The following is a 21,622-nucleotide window of genomic DNA, read 5'->3' as shown; positions in this document are numbered from 1 at the left end:
TTTACAAGTAATAATTGGCCTCCTCTATAATATATTCTTATACACAATTGAGGCCTGAGATTAATTCCCTCCATAATCATCCACACCTGTACAATTGGTTCGCACATCTTTCCAGGGAGCTCTCCCAAGGAAGTCCTTGAAAGTTTGACCAGGAAAAGCCTTTTTTTAAAAAAAAATCCAGAAGTTTGTTGCTCTAACATTCTTGAAAACAAATGGAATTTGTAGGTAATATAGTCAAAGTATGTCTGATGATATCTCATTCATTGTGAGGAAGGGCAATGAATGCTGTTTCCTCCACCAAAATGATTTTAGCTCTTCTAATCTCTGCCCTCCTTCCTCCAAGCATGCCCTCTTATCAAGTTACTTCATTCTTTCTTTGCACATGAGATTTCCAACCCCCCCCCATTTGTTTTGTTTTCTCTCTCTCTGTCTTTACAGTTGGAGAAATTTTTAAAATGCTATTGTAAATCCTGAGAGTTGTGGGAGGAAGGGGTAGGTTTCATGTCAGGAGCAACTTGAGAAACTCCAAGTTGCTTTGGGTGTGAGAGAATTGGCTGTCTGCAAGGACGTTGCCCAGGGGACACCCAGAAGTTTTTGATGTTTTACCATCCTTGTGGGAGGCTTCTCTCATGTCCCCACATGGGGAGCTGGAGCTGATAGAGGGAACTCATTTGCGCTCTCCCTGGATTTGAACCTCCGACCTGTTGGTCATCAGTTCTGCTGGCACAAGGGTTTAACCCATTGCACCACTGGGGGCTGTGGGAGTCGTGGTAAGTTGAGTGCTATGGCTTCTTTGATTAAAAATGAATAGCTATTGTTCAAATAATGAACTATGAAGAAGGTCCCCAGTTGCCTCATTTCAAATCCAGATCACTGGTATACCTAACTCATGTTTAATATTCTGCTCTATCCTCCAAATGTAACAATCTATTTCACTAAACAAATATTTGACAGCCTTGGCACTGGATGCATGCGTGATACTTTGAACCTGTGCAAGCAAGATAAACAAATGATGTTTTTTTTTAAATTTTATTTTAGAGCTTGGATGAATATGATGACGACGAAGCAGGACAGAAGGAACGTAAAAGGGAAGATGCAATCACACAGCAGAACACAATGCAGAATGAGTCAGGCAGTGCAGACTCAAGTGCCTCATACATATTACAGGTATGTATTTAGCCTCACAGTCATGCTTCTTATTGTAGAATCTGTATAGAATTTTGCACACCTTTTAAACATCTTGGCATCTGAGTAATTTCAGTACATTTCCAAATATATAGCTACAACAGCATAATGCTTGTTGCTACAATACTTTTTGTGTGTCATGAGCAACTTGAGAAACTGCAAGTTGCTTCTGGTGTGAGAGAATTGGCCATCTGCAAGGATGTTGCCCAGGGAACGCCAGGATGTTTTTTGATATTTTACCATCCTTGTGGACGGCTTTTCTCATGTCCCCAAGAGACATGAGAGAGCACAATTCTTTATCTATATTATCAGTTCAACAAGTCTTTTTATCAAATGGGGTTTTATTAAATCTACAGGCTTGTCCAAATGGTCCCTCAAAAATCACACCCACAACCTCCCCAGCAGGGTGCCCCTTATCCTTCTCCAAATGCCTGCATTCAGAAAAAAGTCTTGATCTGCTTCCCGAAGGTCAGCAGGGATGGGGTCATTCTGGTCTCCCTTGGGAGAGAGTTCCACAGTCTGGGAGCAGCCACCAAAAAGGCCTCTCCCATGTTCCCACCAAACACTCTTGAGCAAGTGGTGAGATCTAGAAAGTGCCTTCCTCAGTAGAGCATAGATCTCTACTAGGTTGGTAGAAAGATATACAGTCCTTCAGATAACCTGGACCAGAGCCATATAGGTCTTTGTCAGTCAAAACTAGCACTTTGAATTGTGCCTGGAAACATGTTGGCAGCCAGTGGAACTGTTGCAGCAGATGAATTGTTGACTCCCTGTAGCCAGACCCAGTTATCAGTCCAGCTGCTGCCCTTTGAACGAACAAAAATTTCTGAGCACTTTTCAAAGGCAGCCCCACATAGAGTGCATTACAGTAATCCAACCAGGATGTAATTTAGTCATGTACCACTGTGGCCAGATCTGACTTCTCAAGGAACGGGTGCAGTTGGTGCACTAGCTTTAATTATGCAAAAGCACTCCTGATGTCAGGGCCTCCAGGTTCAGAGACGAATCCAGGAGTAATGCCAAATATATTGTAATATATTGTGGTATATACTCATATATAGATCAACCTCAAGTTTTAGTTTTGTTCAGCCTTTCAAAATACTCTTCAAATTTAAATATTCAAATGATATAGCCTATGTTTTCCTTTACATTTTTGCACAGTTGGTAATGCTGTCATTAAAAGTAGGAATAATTGCATTTTCAGCTGTTATGCATCCAGTATCTATTATCGTTTTCCATTTTGGGTTTTCTTGGTAATAATAATGTAATGGCTTTTTAAAAACAGCCCTGTGGTTTGTGCAAATTGCATGCCTGAAAAATTTCCTGTGGGGTTACAGCATTGTTAGCCAGCAATAACACACTGACATACAGAAGGGGGCAGCACTGTAGTCTGTAGGTTTGGATATTGTTTATTCTATAGCGTATTTCTGTTTGTGACATACTTGTCGAAATTAATTCCGGATTTTATTTATTTATTTGACCACTCTTTTTCTGGGGGTCCCTGTTTGGATGTTTTATATGAGATACAAATTATGAGGCTTGTCTAGGGAATCAACTTGAAAACTGTAACTACCTTTCCCAATAGACTTGGAAGGAAAATTTCTGCTTAATCAAGAGATAATGCTGATGATGTATTACCATGATGCAATCTTCATCATTACCATTATTTATGTTAGAATGATTCAAAATTAAAAAAAAACCCAAAACACCTGAAATGCTGGTACATTAATTGGGTGGCACAGTGGGTTAAACTACCGAGCTGCTGAACTTGCTGACCGAAAGGTTGTCAGTTCAGATCTGGGGAGAAAGGTGAACTCCCACTGTTAGCCCCAGCTTCTGCTAACCTAGCAGTTTGAAAGTATGCAAATGTGAGTAGATCAATAGGTACTGCTTCGGTGGGAAGGTAACAGTGCTCCATGCAGTCATGCCAGCCACATGACCTTGGAGGCATCTATGGACAACACTGGCTCTTCAACTTAGAAATGGAGATGAGCACCACCCCCCAGAGTCAGGAATGACTAGACTTCATGTCAAGGGAAAACCTTTATCTTAATTCTAAGAATCTACAATGTACTGTGCATACAGTAAAAAAGCTTGAAGGGATATTTAGTTATATTGTATGAAATGTGAATCCATGTAACCTTTTGAGTTTGTAAATGTTTTGTTTCCATTTTCCTTGCTGCTTAATTTTATAATTTCTGGGTGTGGCTTGTAACAATAGGGGAGGAAAATCACCATGTAGTGGTTTGAATGTTGGTCTATGAGAGAGAGGTGGTAACCTGTAGCTTTCTAGATGTTTTTGGATTACAGCTCTCTTCACCACTGGCTATGCTTGCTGAGGGTGATGGGAGTTGAAGTCAAGCAACATCTTTTTAAGTCTAAAGTTTGTGCTGTTGGCTGATACTTGTCTATCTCAATAGTGATCAGGTTTCTAGCTTGAGGTTTCTGGCATTGCACTGATTTGGATAGGCTGATAGAGGGTAGGATGAGAATTTTGGACAGTTTCCTGAAAGCCCAGAGTGGACTCGCCATCCCACTAACACGGGGACCATCAGCTGCCATTCCATATGTTTTGGTTCATTAAAATCAGTTCAGAATAAAATTGGTCAAAAGTAACTTGTTATGACATTTCAGTTGGTTTGTATGGCTAAATCTGGACCCAACCAGTAATCTGTTTTGTAGTGCATTCATTTTCTTTCCCACTCAATGCACTGCTTGTCACTCTTCTCTCTAATCTGGCAGTTAGCTAACTCAGGTTGAGGAGTAACTATACTAGTTAGAATTCAAACATCACTGATGTAGCTAATTCTATTAAGTAATCCATTGGTTTCCAAATGACAAAGATTTGCCCCTGTTTTTCAGATTCCAACATTCAGTTTCTGTTCAGGAGGCAGTGAATGAAGTTATAGGCTAGAGTGGCTTCCTGATTAGGCTCCAGCACTGTTCACTTTCATGAGACTGTAGATGGAAGTTTTGGTGAGGTTGTTTTTATTTCAGGCTCCAGCCAATTATATTCAAATATTTCGCTGCAAGTAATTGGCAGCAATATGGAAAGGGTCTTCATCTGGCCCTTGATTTATTGTTATATAGCCATGCCACTTGTTAATGTTATTTGTTTTTGAATTATTTTGTAGTTACTCTGTTTCTGTAAAAACATAGATAATCGCTCATTTTTCTTTAAATATTTATACACAACCAATTTAGAAACATGCAGCCTTCTCAGTACAGACACTTTACACATGAAGATCATAATTGTAAGTCATCATGAAATATTATTTTAGAGTAAGACCTAAAAAGAATTCTCCTAAAAAGGTTTGATTGTGTGATCATGTTTGTTTTGTTTTTTACCAGCTGTGCTCTGATTCTTGACCCAGCTTTATAACCCCCGGCTCTGCAGATACTAAGGCAACTTTGCTCTTGCATTAATAATATAATAAATAATAATAAAATCCTGCCACCATCTCCCCAGTGGGGACTCGGGGTGGCTAACATGAGGCCAAGCCCAACAATTACAACAAATCAAAATAAAATACACACAGAAAATAATAATATCAAATTAAATACAGAGAAAACAAATTAATAGACAAACAATACAGGAAATGAAATAAAATAAGAATGTCCACTTAAGAGATAATATATCAAGGACCTGGATAATTCCAGGCAGAGATTTTCTTGGCACAATGTCAATCTAAAACAGCAGCAATTGCACCCAAAGGAGCTCAGAAGAATCATCCAGATTCTTCTGGGAGGAAACATTAAACTTTACCCCATTATCCTTGGAAAGGCAACAGTTAGCACTTGATCTAGCTTGATCAGAAAATTATCCATACATGACAAAGGAGTTATTTTAAGTCACTTCCACAGATGAATTTTCCATATGTTGTTGTTGTTGTTATGATTATTATTATTTCTCAGTCCACTGGGGCCTTTAATCTATATATATAAATTTGTTAGGGGCATCCAACGAGGAAACAAAACTCAAAAACCCCCCAACGAAACTTAACCAAAATTCCCATGCCCATAACACAACCCACAAGGTACAAACATATCTACTCAAAATGAAAAACAACGCAACAACACACTCACAAAACGGCAAAACAACAAAACTCAAAAATCCCCCAACAAAACTTAACCAAAATCCCTGTGCCCATAACACAACCCACAAGGTACAAACATATCTACTCAAAATGAAAAACAACACAACAACACACTCACAAAATGGCAAAACAACAAAACTCAAAAATCCCCCAACGAAACTTAACTAAAATCCCTGAGCCCATAACACAACCCACAAAGTACAAACATATCTACTCAAAATGAAACACAACACAACACACTCACAAAACGGCAAAACAACAAAACTCAAAAATCCCCCAACGAAACTTAACCAAAATCCCGCGCCCATAACACAACCCACAAGGTACAAACATACCTACTCAAAATGAAAAACAACACAACAACACACTCACAAAACGGCAAAACAACAAAACTCAAAAATCCCCCAACGAAACTTAACTAAAATCCCCGTGCCCATAACATAACCCACAAGGTACAAACATACCTACTCAAAATGAAAAACAACACAGCAACACACTCACAAAACGGCAAAACAACAAAACTCAAAAATCCCCCAACGAAACTTAACCAAAATCCCCGTACCCATAACACAACCCACAAGGTATAAACATATCTACTCAAAATGAAAAACAACACAACAACACACTCACAAAACGGCAAAACAACAAAACTCAAAAATCCCCCAACGAAACTTAACTAAAATCCCCGTGCCCATAACACAACCCACAAGGTACAAACATATCTACTCAAAATGAAAAACAACACAACAACACACTCACAAAACGGCAAAACAACAAAACTCAAAAATCCCCCAATGAAACTTAACTAAAATCCCCGTGCCCATAACACAACCCACAAGGTACAAACATATCTACTCAAAATGAAAAACAACACAGCAACACACTCACAAAATGGCAAAACAACTGAGCATGCGCATTGGCGCCCAGCTGCAAGTTCCATCGCGCGTGCACATGGCCTTCCGGCCAACGTTCCCTCTGCGGAAACCATGCCCACTCCAAGCCCCACCGCGCCGCTTCCCGCACACACACACCCCCTGCCGCACACACACACGCAACTCCACGCTCCATCACTTCCCCCGCCGCCGCACACACACACGCAACCCCACGCTCCATTACTCCCCCCACCACCGCACACACACGCAACCCCACTCCCCCCGCCGCCGCACACACACACGCAACCCCAGGCTCCATCACTCCCCCCGCCGCCGCACACACACACGCAACCCCACGCTCCATCACTCCCCTGCCCCAATCTTACCTCCTTTTACTTCAGGCCACCTCCAAACCCCACCCCGCCCCTTCCCGCCCTGTCAAAATCTAGGAAAGACAGGAAGGAAGGAAAGAAGGAAGAAAGAGAAAGGGAGGTAAAGAAAAAGGGGGAAGGAAGGAAAGTTAGAGGAAGAAGAAAAGGAAAGAAAAGGAAAGATGGAAGGAAAGAAAAGAGAGACAGCAGAAGAGAAAGAAAAAGGGGGAAGGAAGGAAAGATATAGAGAAAGAAGAGAAGGAAAGATGGGAAGGAAGGAAGGAAGGAAGGAAGGAAGGAAGGAAGGAGGGAGGGAGGGAGGGAGGGAGGGAGGGAGGGAGGGAGGGAGGAAGGAAGGAAGGAAGGAAGGAAGGAAGGAAGGAAGGAGGGAGGGAGGGAGGGAGGGAGGGAGGGAGGGAAAGAAGGAGAGAAAGAGGGAAGATTGGCCACAGCAACACGTGGCGGGTAAAGGTTGTTATTTCTATTATTATTATGATGCTATTGTTCCTATGAGACCCTTTTAGGGGGAATGGGAGAGGTGTCAGGTCCCAGAGGCAATGCATTGCATTATTGTTATTGTTATGATGGTGGTGAAATAAAAGGAAATAAAAAGTGAAAGAAGGAAGCAAACAGGGAGGGAAGAAAGGCAAAGGAAGAAAGGGGGAGGGAATGAAGGAAAGAGAGAAGGATGAAACCAAGTAGTGAAAGAAGGAAAAAAGAAAGAGGTAGAGAAGGAAGAAAGGAGAGAAAGGGGGAGGAAAAGGGGGAAGGAATAGGTAGGGACCTCTCTTTCATAATAGTCCAGATATCTACCTCAACTTTGATAAGTTTTACTATAGGCCACAGCAACGCGTGGCAGGGCACAGCTAGTACAATATAATGTGTTGAAGTTATTTTGAAAAGATCTAAATAACCACAGTAGCACAGTAGATAAAGCCACTAGCTGCAGGAAAAAATTGCTGACCAGAGGGTCAACAGTTTGAAGCGCGAGTTGGGGTGAGCTCCTGACTGTCAGTTGTAGCTTCTGCCAACCTAGCAGTTCAAAAGCATGCAATGTGAGTAGATCAGTAGGTAAAAGGGTGCCCCATGCAGACATGCTTGCAAAAAGATCAGAGATGTTTTTGAACAGTCAACTCCTCCAGCATGGAAAATGGAACAAGAGTGACTCCCCATGGCCAGAAGTTGAGCATCGCCTCCAGATGCTGGAGATGGATAAAGGAGAAGGCCTTTACCTTATCTCTGTGTTGTATGTTGTTATTCATGTAAAAAGGCATTGAATGTTTGCCTCACATGTTTACTGTAATCTGCTCTAGTCTGTCCAAGGAGATAAAGCAGAATATAAATAAAGTGTAATAATAATAATAATAATAATACATTTGTAAAAGCTAATTTCAAAAATTCAGTGGCCAGATAGAATAATAGCTATATAATTTGCCAAAAGCTCTGCTTTGTCTCCTCACAAACCTAGTTTCTTCTGGTGGTGGACAGTTTCGGTTGAAAATCTGAAATTTTGGACAAGGTCATATATGAGGATGAAGTGCTCCAGATACCATGGTCCCAAGCTGTTATTATTTTAATTAGAGGTTCCCTCTCTGGGTTCTTTTAATTCTGTATTAGATGACTGAGTTGTATTTTAGTAAAGCAAGCCAACCAGTTTTAATACACCTTCTCCAAGATTTTGTTATGATTATTATCCCTGAAGGGCTCAGATACTTAACTAATGTATATTTCTTTTTACAAAGGATAGTGAGCAGATTTTTGCAGTGCCTGTATCATTAGGATATACTTTCCATTGCCAGACCAATTTTGGTGTTGCTTCTAGGAATAAGTAATTTTCATTTTGAACTTGTCAGATGGCATGTAGATTAAAAGGCTTTCATTTCTTCAGCTTTGTTGCCTTTTTAAATTACACTGCTGTAGCAATCCTGTGCGCAAGAATGTAACTCGAGGAATTCAATAATATCAGAATGTTGCCTAAATTAATTCCTTGTTCCATTTTTAAAATATCCAAGTTGAGCCTTAGTTTTAAATTGTTACTTCTAGAAGAGTATTCCACAATGTTTATGTGTGAGATAGATAGATGATAGATAGATAGATAGATAGATAGATAGATAGATAGATAGATAGATAGATAGAGATAGATAGATAGATAGATAGATAGATAGATATTTTGTCTATAAAAATGTCCACAGCATATCCATCGGAAAATCTGGTAAAGGGCTACTTTGTGAGCCTCTTGCAGTCCCTTTGAGGAGAGGAGGTGAGATATAAACATGTGAGCAGGGTAGGGCAAATTGAAGACTTTCCTCCTTATGTAGAAACTCCTGTTGCTCGCCTTTCTTCTGTTGCCCAACTGTAATAATTAATGAATTAATCAAAGATCCTTTGAGCTAAGTCTTATCTCTTTGCTCTCACACCTCATCACTTGGAACTGCTCTGCATACCATAAGTGTTTGATGCTGTTAATTGTTTGGTGCTGAAAATTGCTTCCAAGAGCTGTCCATCTCTACCCCCATCCATTCGAATTTCACTTTAGTCTTACAATACAGCCTCCAGCTTACATAGGAATTCTGTTAAAATTTGAAGATGCGACAGTTGGCATAGTTATCATTACAAAACATATGTGTATCTCTATTTGGATGCTATTGTGTGTTGTTGGTAATGGAACATTCGGTAGAAAGAGTGTTCCAACAATGTGAAAGGCAGTAAGTAAAACTAATTTAGTATCTAAAAGCCTCCAGTGACTATTTAATTGTGTGGGAATGCCAAGTTTTGATGTATTAGTATGAGTTCCCATTAGTAAACAGAGCTCAAAGCCTTCCTGACACCAGTTTCCCTGGAGCTTTGTAGTTGCATGCTAATTGCCAAAACTGTCTTCCAAAAACACTACATGTAAATGGCATTTGCAAAATAAAAAAACTGTACAGAATTTTTTTTGGGGGGGGGATATACTCCTTGCTTTTCATATGGCTTTATTTTGTATGTGTATTTGCAAATAATAATCTTTAAAAACCCAAGTTACTGATGAGTAAAAGGTATTCAGAAGATCATCTCATCAAAGGAGTTGGTCTGTGCATGTCTAAAAAGAGAGAGAGAGAATGACAGTGACAGTCTTATCATCATGGTTTAGTTACAGTGGCTGATAACGTTTGGGCTTCATGATCTCATCATGCTGTGGAGCTTGACAGGGCTAAAACTGGGCAGCTATGGTAGACTCTATTATTGGACATATCTCTCCCTCAAAAGATTTTGCTCTTTGTGAGATGATCATAGGCTTTCTAAAGCTGATCTGTTCTTTTTATACATTGATAATAGACAGTACAATACAATTTCTTTTATACTTGTTGATTCCTTGGGTTCTTGATTCCTGATTATGAACATATCAGTTTTGTGGGCATTTTTGGGGATGTGGTTGCCTCTACACTTCCATTAGGTTTCATACAGCACTAGTAGATATTGTAATGTTCACTTACACTATTTAACTTGTATTATTTCAATACAATATGCATATTATATACCGTGTCCTATCTTTTCGTTACACCAAAACCAAGGCAATATATGTTCCCCAGGACCTGTATTTGTAGGTTCATTTATGTTAGCGTTAGTAGCCCACATAATGACTTAGCCCCTTTTAACTCTAAGTGTGATAAAAATAACCCATAAAAGAAACACATGGATCTTTTGCTTTAAGTAGAAATAAAATGAAGTTCTATTCACTACATACAAAACAGGATGGAAGAATTGCTCTCTCCAAAATATATTAAAAACAATATTTTCAGTGAGTCGTCTTCATTCAACAGTGATAGGCAGACATGTAACAGAATATTATACAGTCTCTCTTACTTAGTTGTCCATAGAGTAACCTTTTCTTGCCGTAAACAAACAAACAAATCTTCAGGATCCTGCAGAACTGCTCCCGACACCAAATAAAGGCTTTTCAGCTCAAAACGAGCCCTCAAGCAATGCTTAGAACGCAATCCTCAAAGTTTACAAACACTTAGTACCTTACTATATACAGGAACTAATAATACACTCTATTAAGCCATAACAGCATGCCAAACAAAATACATCATGTCTAGGCATTTTCTCAGTCCTCCAGGGTAACTTTATGGTATTGTGAGCCATAGGTCCTGCATATCAATGGGCTTCACTCTTATCTGTATCCAGAAATGTATTCCACACAGATAAGGGGGTTACACTGCATAATATCTTATTTTTCTGCTTAAAATGGGAAGCAATTTCTTAAGCTAACAGCTCCAGGCAAATTGTTTTAATGTTTAAAATATGCTAGATTTTTGCACCTCCTGTGCTTGATCCCGCTCCCCTGCCATTTGACCATGCAGATTCCTCCTCTGTGTGCAAGTAGATGCTGCAGAACTGCATGGGTGAACTTGCTGTTTGTAATTCCTGAGGGTTTGCATTGGACTCCACGGCTTCTTTTGTAGGGAGCACTTGTTAAAGAATCACAGATGCATGTGGTGTGATGGTTAAAGAGCTGGATCAGGGCCCAGGAAATACAGGGTTCTTGTTCCCACTAAACCATTAAACTCATTAGGCAACATTGGATCAGCCATTTTGTCTTGGTTTGACCTTTCTGACAGGGTTACTATGAGGATACAGTGGAGAAGAGAATAAAATCTTGAGTTTACTGAAAGAAATAAACAACAGAAATTAGTAGACTGGAACTTTTTGGAACTGATTGCCAAACTAGAACATTGAAATGCTTATATGCATACTAAAACATGTATGCCATTTCTGCTGGAGAAATAGAAATGGGAAGAAGTTTAGTTAGCACATTTTGGATTCTGGTTTTATCTTCCTGTTACTCTGCATTAGCAATGTTTTAAAATTCCTATTGAATGTATTAAATAAGAAACTAACATGTATTTTTACAATATTTTATAGGACACCTCTAGGACAATTTCAAACAGATGTAAAAGGTAAGTAAGTCTACTTGATATATCATTTAAAAATGAAATATGTACACCAGGGATGCTCATGTGTACAGAGTCTGAGGGCTATTTTTTTAAAGCATATGTGGTCATTTTTCCAAAAAGCAGTAATGTCAGGGTGCTATTATTAGTATTATTTCTGTTTAGAGGTCATTGGGAGTGGGAAGACAGCATTTGTGCATACAACCATACTTCTTAGCAATATTTTTAGCCAAATTTGGTTTTTTATCTCTTTGTTTATCTCTCCCTCAGCAATCCTTGATCATCCTTTTTTTAAAGCAAATGTCAGCATAGAAAAGACCTGAAATGCTTGCATTTACAAAAGTAGTGTAACAATAGAACAACCAATATAATCCCCATTATATAGATTATAAGGGGCCATGGTGGTGCAACGGGCTAAACCGCTAAGCTGCAGAAATTGCTGGCCAGAAGGTCGGTGATTCAAATCTGGGGAGTGGGGTGAGCTTCCATGGTTAACCTCAATTTCTGCCAACCTAGCAGTTCGAAAACATACAAATGTGAGTAGATCAATAGATACCGCTATGGTAGGAAGGTAACGGCGCTCCATGTAGTCATGCCAGCCACATGAACTAGAAGGCATCTATGGACAATGCCGGGTCTTCGGTTTAGAAATGGAGATGAAATGGGGAAACATTTACCTTTTACATTTTAAGCATCCTCAATGCCTGCAGGCCAGAGAATCTCATCTCTGCCCCAGCAATCTACTTGAAGTAAGTTGGGAATCTCTTCCATCTTACTCAGCTGTTGACAACAAGCCATGTATGTGCATACAATGGGCATGCCATGCTCCAAGCATCAGCATTTTGATCTTGGAAGTATTGCAAGCTGGATGGTTTTATATGGCGGGAGGATCCAAGCTCTCGTATCACTCCACAGTAATAAAATGATGATGGTGGTGGTGGTGGTGTTTATGATGATAAAAACAATTATTCCCAAGAAAAATATATCCGCTGAAACAAGAACAATCCTCACCAGTAATTTTGAGATTGAATTTTAATGTGATCTGTTCCTCCACTCCTTCATTTTTACCTTCTTTGCTAACTTCTTAATTTGGAGCATAGACTAGGGATATCATCACTCTAGAGCATTGATCCACTTTAAATCTGGTTGCTGTGTCCTGCAGAATTCTGGGGTTTGTAGTTTAGGGAGGGGCCTCAGCCAGACAGGTCCTGGACCTCACTAAACTGCAAATTCTAGAATTCTGCAGGAGGCAGCAATTAGATGTAATGTGGATCCGAGCTATATTGTGATGAGGTAGTAAGTCCCCTATGTGGAGGGAGGTAAGAGGGGAATAGTAAGTATTCTCTTAGAAATTGCTAGGATATTAGCTGGTGGTTGTCTCCTTTAGACAGCCAGGAGATACATGCTACTTGTAAATGAAAAGTCATGGCCTTTCTAATACCATGACTTATGGTCACACATGTATCAGGCTAATATTGATATTATATTGGAAATTCCATAACCTATTGGAAGTAAGTGCATCATAAACTTATCAAAAAGGTAAAAATGATGTCACATCAGCTTGGCAGATGTGAATCTCTATGAACATAAAGACCACCTTTTGAAAATTACTAGTCAAAAATGCATGACCTTGTTAAAAGTCAACTCTTTGAACAAGTTTTATTCATAAGCATTCATGTAATGGCACACAGGTAACTCAGCTATTAAACTGAAGAACCATGTCTTTAAACTACCAAGGATAAAAACATGCCACTACAAAAAACATATTTGGTTAGCAGAGGATGTCTGTTTCTTTGAAGTTGCAATTGCCCAAAAAGATATACACTCCCTTGAAACCGCATAGTTAAAATATGCACTCAATAAACAAAACAAAGTAGTCTTCTTTAAAAATAACACCTCAGGTTTATTAACAAACTTCTTGTATATATTCTGCATACTTGAACATAGTCCAATGTCTTTAAGCATATAGATATAGTCCAAACTGTATAACTGTACTCACTGAAGTGTGAAGTCATACTTCGCTACTAAAATCCAAACAGCAACATGCATCCATCTCCACTGAGGTCTGATGCAAACTGTACTCACTGAAGTCTGAAACTGCAATCCACCTCCATTGAGCATACTAAATACAAAATAGAGCCACACCAAACTACACCAAAGAGGTACAGTCAAACTGGCAAACCAAAATATACATACAATATGGGTTAACAATTATACACATTTACAAACAGTTAGTGGAGGCTTGGAAGGTTGCTATGTCCAACATATTATTTCCCACATATTTCCAACATGCTATTTCCAACATTCATCTATCTTACAATTCAATACACAAAAAACCAAAACAAAAATTCTAGCTAAGCATGGTTATTGCTCTAGATCTGCCACGGACATGTGTTTAAAAGAAAATACAATTATACCTAAAGAAACATTGTATGAAGGTCTCCTCCAAGTCTTCTATTCAAATCACTAGAGGATTAATGAAGTCTTTTAACTATATTAGATATGCATATTGAAACATTGATATTTACATTGCAAATGAAAAAGGGGATCTGTCTGATCAAAGTAACAGTTTCAGTGTTTCAAAATATATCTCATTAAACATTTCACATACGTTTGTAATCTTGTATCATGGAAATAATTGAGCTTTTTTCAAATAAAATGCAATGAAGACTATAAAATGTGGTTAGCACATTCAATATTCAGCTGAAATAGTTTTAAAAGATCACAGTGAAGTTAACTTATGCATAAACGTGCAGGCAGCCTGTGCTAATGAACCCATATCTTCTATAAATCCACATTGAACTTCAGTTGATAATGAATGGCACTAATTTGATGGTACCCTTATTTTCTAACCAGAAATTGAGAAAGACAAGTCAAGTAACATTTTATTTATTTATTTGCCATATTTCTGTCTCACCCTACTCACCCCAAAGGGGACTCAGAGCAGTGCACATAAAGGCACAATTCAATACTATACAATACATACAATACATATCCAGCAAATAAATATATATACATTTAAACACCCACTAAAAACATTTCAACATTAAAATTATTAAAATCACACAGTCCAGTATCATAGCCCAGGCCATTCCAGGTATCATTGCACCATCCCATATTCACATATTGCACTTTTCAATTATCCAAAAGCTTGGTCCCACATCCACGTTTTCACTTTCTTTCTGAAGGCCAGGCAGGAGGGGGTTGATCTAACATCACTGGGGAGGGAGTTCCACATGTGAGGGGCCACCACTGAGAAGACCCTGTCTTTCTTCCTCACCAATCGTGCCTGTGAAGGAGGCGGGAATGGAAGCAGGGCCTCCCCAGATGATCTTAAACTTCAAGATGGTTCATAGAGGGAGATGCGTTGGGATAGATAAGCTGGAACCATTTATTGATCTATTGATCTATGTTGCTGTATCTACATACTATTATCACGATCTAGACCTTTGAACTTTTCCCATTCCTATTCTTTTGGTCATATCAGTAACAGCTAATTGTTTTAATGTGATTACGTCTTATTTTGCCAGTGATGTTTGAATGTCTGTAGTGGAGATATTAGTTACATGTATACAACGAGAATGGTCCTTTTCTGTAATAATTAGACTGTCTTTATGTTTTCATTTTTGTTTGAATGCCCTCTGATTCTTATTTAATACCAAAGTATCTCACATTTTACTTTATCTTTCTTTATGTTTATTCTGGCCAAGTAAAGAAATTATTTGTAGGAAGATTTGGGGGTTCATTTTTACTACTTGCTAAACATGAGTGCATACACATACCTTTAAAACATATTGTCCCTTAAAAAAAACAAACTTGGACTCTTTTCTGTTTGTTTAATGTCCCTTGCAAATCTAATCAGAACAAGCTAGGATTGTTCCTGTTCTGCAAATGTGTAATTTTTTTGAAGGAAGGGGGGAAGCAAATAAGCTTTCTTAAAAAAATGAAACATTGAGTTATTTTGTTTCTTTTACACTGTTCAAATGGAGTAGCTTTGGAAGGTTACATTACAAAGTTTCTGTTGTGTTGCAACATGCATATCCTGTTGTTGGAAAGAGTTATGTCTTTCTTTTCTTTTCTTTTTTTACAAAAGTCATACTAGATTAGGCAGTGCCAAATATGGTAATCATGTTAAGCTGCAGAATTCCTTGCAATTGTGTTATTGTGGCTTGAAAGTTTTTCTATTATACTGTAGCCCATAGTTAGTTACATATTTATTGGTCCTTGTTTTCTTTTAATATAAAATACACAGTCCTATATAATACTCTCAAATATATTCTCAGGTAAAAGCACTACATGAAAACATGCTATAGAGTTGACTGAATTCATTTGATGCACCTGTTTGCATGTAGGTAGTCCCCAGGTTACAAAAAAGATAGATTCTATAGGTTTGTTCTTAAATTGAATTCGTATGTAAGTCGGAACAGGTACATTTTTTTCAGTGTAACTCCAGCCATATGACTGTGTGTGTGTGTGTGTGTGTGTGTAGAGAGAGAGAGAGTGTAGAGTCTCGCTTATCCAACATAAATGGGCCGGCAGAACATTGGATAAGCTAAAATGTTGGATAATAAGAAGGGATTAAGGAAAAGCCTATTAAATGTCAAATTATGCTATGATTTTACAAATTAAGCACCAAAACATCATGTTTTACAACGCATCGACCGAAAAAACTGTTCAATACATGGTAACGTTGTGTAGTATTTACTGTATTTACAAATTTAGCACCAAAATATTGAAACAGCTGTGGATCTGGGTGGGAGGCAGATTGCATTGGATAATACAGAACATTGGATGAGTGAAGGTTGGATAAGTGAGGTTCTACAGTATATATGCATGCTTTGGACAGCATAGGGAAGGGCTAACACCCCTGTGGTGTATGTTTTGCTGTCTGTGCCCTGTCCAGAGGATTTCAGCATGCTTTATGTCCCTGTAACAATTGGATTTAGAAGATTTGGCTTGTTGTGGAAACAAGGATTGATGATAATATTTCAGTGGAGTGATGATAAAATTTCAGTGGAGACTGTTTTTTTCCCCATGATAACTCTTTCAGGTGTAAATTCTCTCCCTAGAGGTAGATAGCCGCTCTGAGTTGCCCCTCCCCTGGGGGTTGAGAAGAGCAGGGTAAAAATGCTGTAAATAAATAAATAAATTTCCCTCACTTCCTGTTGTCTCACCCCCATTCTTAACTATGAGCCATTTGTAAGTCAGATGTTTGTAACTCAGGAACTGCCTGAGTTAGCTTAGATCTACACACTGGAGTTTACAGTCTTAACATGAGAGTTGTTGATCTTTTGTTTGTTATGCAGTGAGGCAGAGGAGAAGATCAACAGGTGTTCCTTCTCTCCGTATATGCTAGATAAAATTGTAAATACAATAGACTCTCACCTAACTCATAAACTGTAATTGTCAAACAACCAGCAAAAAAATCAAATAAATAATACTACATAACTGATAAATTAAGTTGCATTCTTAATTTGCTTTAAATTATTATGTTTCAATATTAATATGAATACAGAGTTTATGGTATGGTATAGTATGGGGCATAAGACATTAATTAGGCCTATTTTTAATAGTAACTCTCAAGCCACAAGAAATTACAATTTTACTACCAATCTCCTTGAAGCTAGTCAGCTGAGAGTCTATTGCAATGAATTTTAGTGGGCCATTTCGCTGGTAAGAGTGTGCCCTAAAGCAACCTCTTCTTATTAGAATAGGGATGTGCAATGTGTGGCCCTCTAGATACTGTTGAACAGCAGCTCCTTTAATAAATAATAATAATAATAATAATAATAATAATAATAATAATCTTTATTTATATCCTGCCACCATCTCCCCAAAGGGGACTTGGGGCGGCTTACATGAGACCAAGCCCAGTAGTGCATTAAAACAGAATAAAACTGAAAACACAGAACAAACAACACAATAAAATAAATAAAACTTAATTATACAAGAGAACAGTGCAAAAATACAGTAAAGGATCCATCACAATCACAGTGAGCGGGCCACATGTACAGGATAAAATGATAAAAACTCAGGATGAGATAGAAATGAAATATTTGTGAGGAAGAAACTCATTGGAAATGGAGTAGTGGAAACAGGCCTTCAAAGAGGCAGGGGGAAGTACAATATGGGGACAAATATTTTGGGAGGAGTGAACAAAAGGAGATGTAAAGTCACTCTACATTGACCATGGCTGATGGGAACTGCAGTCTAGTAACATCAGTTAGCCGAAATGTTCCCCGTCTTTATTTTGTGAGGGACCAGACTGGCTCAACAATAGCACTGTGCCTTAACAGTCATGAAGCAAAAAGAAGCAAATTAGACATGAAGGCTAGTATCAGACAGAAGTAGTCACAATAATAACACCAAAGGCATGAGACCTATGTGAGAGACACACATGTGACTTAATAAATAAAGTATAATTGTTTCCCTTTCAAGGTGTTTTTTCAAGCCTGGGATTATTGTGTGTGCACATCAGATTTAATCTGCCCTATTAAAAGCGGTTATATATAATTTTCCAAGGTTAAAGGGGAAAAAAAGGCCTGGGAAAATGGGCAAGTTCCCTTCTGCACAGTTGGTTCTTTTTAAAAGAAAATGAAACAGGGGAATGACTTTTTCATTTTGAGAAAGAGCTAAAAGTCATTGTTTATAGACTCACTTTGGCTTGGATAATGACCACTATCAAAAAGAGAGGGAAGTGTCATATTATATTTGCTGATTTTCATTTCATCAGGATTTTAGATTCTAACTTGTATTTTTACACAGCACAACAAACACGTCAGATGATGATGTTTCTAGTAGATATTCACGAGCAGCAGACAGAACAGGATATAACAGATATAACAGAGATACAAATTCCTCTGGGAACATCATACCAAACAATTCTTTGGAAAAGAAGATTGAAGAACTTGAAAAGGTAAGATTCATAAATTTATAATCTCATGTGTTGTCACCCCCCCCCCCATTCCATTTTGCCCTTAAATGGCTGGCTATCATGGGTCCATCAGGCTGGTCCATGAGGTCACGAAGAGTCGGAAGTGACTGAATGAACAATCAACAACAGTCATAGGTTACCTAGGAATGCTTTTTTCAAATGTTTTCTGTGACTTTTTAGAAAAGGGCATAACCAAAGTTACTACTGAGGCCTTTGTTTTTCTATCTACCTGAAAAAGTGAAAATATCCATATCAAAAATCCTGGGTGGATGATGATGATGATTTTTAATTTATATACCACTTGTTCTCTCCACAAGGAGACTCAAAGTGACTTACATTAAAATTATTAGTCTAGAAGGAGCTGGTCCTTGAGCAAACCAAGTTCCAGATTGTTTGGATTTTGTAGATCAATTTTCAACATAGAATTTATCTGCTTCTATAAATCAGTGGTTCCCAACATGTGGTGCATGGACCACAAGTGGTCCTCAAGAACTAAAATATGGTCTGTGATCTCACCATTCCTACACTGGTCTCGCAAAACCCTCTTCTAGTGCAGAGGCAATGGGGATGTCGGGAGGGGAGGTGCTGACTGCCCATGAAAGGTGTGACAACAAGCCTACTGACTGTTGCTTCTCCTTCTCCTCCTCCCTCCCTGGAAGACACCTGGAATGGAGGGGAGGGGAAGCACCTTGGTCTCTTCCTTTTTAGGCCTGTTCCTGGGGTTATTTGAGGTGCTGATTGAGAAAATTGCATTGGATAGAACACATCAGCTCGAGATTATTAAATATGGTTTTCTGTGGGTGAGCAGATAGTGACTACTGGATTTTTTTCTGTGTCAGGAGCGACTTGAGAAACTGGATGGTATATGTTCTATATCAAAAACTAGAGCTTATGTAATTTATCCAATGCAATTTTCTCAATCAGCACACCAAATAATCAAATCAAATCTAAAGTTGACCAAAAACTGATTCGTAACCCTTTTGGTACTAATGTTAGAGAGTGGCCCCTTATCAAGAGGTCCCTAGTCAAAAAAAGGTTGGGAAACACTGCTATAAATAGTCTTCCTATGCTATCCTGCCTGTTGTGTATTGCAGTGATGTAACTAGGTTATTGAGCATATATATGAGAGGGAGTCACATTCATTTCAGTAGGACAAAGAGTTGTGTTCATTGTTCTTAAATTAAGTGTCACAAATTCTGTTCTCTGAAGGAGCTAGCAAAAGAGAGACAAGAAAACCTAAGGCTCGTAAGAATAGCACAAGACAAAGAAGAGCTGATTGGGAAACTGAAGGAGGAAATTGATTTATTAAACAGGGTAAGTACTTATTTGCTGTGCAAAGATGAGAAAATAAACATACTTTATGATTTTAGGACCGGTTCCCACTGTCATTGTGTGATGGATTCAGTTCTGGAGCTAATTTCAATGGCAGTATGAAGTTACTTATGAAGTTACATTTTTGTCTCTCTCCTCTTTCAAAGAGTTCAGGTGGCATGATGCTTCCCTCTATAGTTGTACAGTTATGCTCACCAATAGAATCTTGACCTTGGTGCTCCTGATATGTTTTACATAGAGCTTGGGAAAGTTACTTTTTTTTGGACTACATCTCCCCAAATCCCCCAGCCAGCATAACCATTGGCCATATTGGCAGTAGAATCCTGGAAATTCCACTAAAAAGTAGACTTCCACATTTTGTCCTTGCAACACTATTGAGAGCTACGCTATGCTACAAATATGTGACTGACTAAATATTACTAAATATTACTTAATTAGTTCTCTGGTCAAACAAGAATTTGAACCTGTTTTCTTGGACTGAAACCAATTCCTGAAAGCAATTCCTCAATATATATCATATTGCTTCCAGGAGATAATTTCCAGTAGCTCTTAAATGTGTTATGGATAGCAATAGAGCAGGGCTTGAAAAAGTTGCTATTTGGAGCTTCTCAATAATCATGCTGGTTGGAGGTTTGGAGAAGTAAAATCCACTCTGGATTTTATTGCTGCTCCTCCTGCAACAGACTATAGTCAAACATCAGCAGAGCTTGTGTTCAACTTGAAGCAGTGGGTAAATCCAGAATTACCTGTATAATGAGTCCACAGGCCACATTTTAAAACACCGGCTGAACCATTCACTCAGTGGGAATCAAACTCATTTTTCCAAGCTCTACGAGAGAAATGGTGCTTTTACCATCACATGCAGACAGGTACATGTTGTATCAGCCCATTCAAAAATCCAGACCTGTAAGAAAAGATATATCCAAGGTAATATTAGCAGGGGGACAGGCTGGAAGGATGGTGGACTCCTGGCATTAGATATCAATTGAAAAGTCAGTCCTTAGTATAGTTGAAATGTAATGTCATCCTGTCCTAGAACAAGAAAAAGGTGAATGGACAAAATTTGATTTTTTATTTAAGAATTCACTATAGCAAGTAAATGTGTGTTTTGAAAATAGTTAATTTAATCACACAAAAAATAATGCTTTTGTGTGATGATTTCTTCTGATCAGCTTGGAACCATTGCAGTACATGGCCGATACTTCCTTAATTAAGCCTGGAACTTACACCATGCTGATGTTCCTTCAAATAGCCAGTGCAAAGGGGATTTAGTTCAGGAATACAAGAAACCATGGCTGAACACACTCCCATGTTATTAAAAGGGCAGCAACATCAATGTGTAGGTTTCACTAGAAATCACAGATCAGGATCCTGTGGATCCAGAGGGCCCACTGTATTCCTTTTTGAAACCAGACATACCACTTTCAGTTTAGTGAGAAACAAATGCTGTATATGATTGACTATTTTGCTTCCTTTTGAGTTGAGTATTTAAATTCCAGGCAATTGTTGTGGTTGGGCCACATCCAAGTAGCTCATACTTCCAGTCATTTTTGGAATGTTATTATTACGCATAAACATTCCACAGAGTCTTTATATATAATTTCTGGGTGAATTTTAAGAATTTCTGTCTGTAGTCCTTAAAGTTATTGTTCTTAACTGTATCTCTGCCACCCATCTTGATACTGTATGTCTGACTCAAGAGAGCCAGACCCAAAAAAAAAAAAAAAAAAAAAAAAAAAGGCAAGGAAGACTCTTGTTATAATGAAAAGATGATTACATTCCTCTTTGTTTCCTACTATGTACAACTTTTAAGAAGTATGTCATGAATACAGTTCATGCTTTCTAGATACAACATGGAAATAGTTCCTCACCCCAGACTTCCATCTTTGCAACGCGT

At 38.4% G+C, this 21,622-nt stretch overlaps 1 protein-coding gene across 1 annotated transcript in view; it reads left to right on the top strand.

The window, feature by feature from the left end:
• Positions 1-21,622, top strand: part of PAWR (pro-apoptotic WT1 regulator) — a 76,970-nt gene that overhangs the window by 50,995 nt on the left and 4,353 nt on the right. The window contains exons 3-6 of the mRNA XM_060777404.2: positions 1,039-1,167; positions 11,431-11,465; positions 18,225-18,375; positions 19,603-19,707. Of these exons, the coding sequence (XP_060633387.2) occupies positions 1,039-1,167; positions 11,431-11,465; positions 18,225-18,375; positions 19,603-19,707 (420 nt within the window). The remainder of the gene's footprint in view (positions 1-1,038; positions 1,168-11,430; positions 11,466-18,224; positions 18,376-19,602; positions 19,708-21,622) is intronic.

Source organism: Anolis sagrei, chromosome 5 (genome assembly GCF_037176765.1).
Source record: "Anolis sagrei isolate rAnoSag1 chromosome 5, rAnoSag1.mat, whole genome shotgun sequence".
In the NCBI taxonomy this organism is placed as follows: domain Eukaryota; kingdom Metazoa; phylum Chordata; class Lepidosauria; order Squamata; family Dactyloidae; genus Anolis; species Anolis sagrei.
This window is presented reverse-complemented; position numbering and strand designations above follow the sequence as displayed.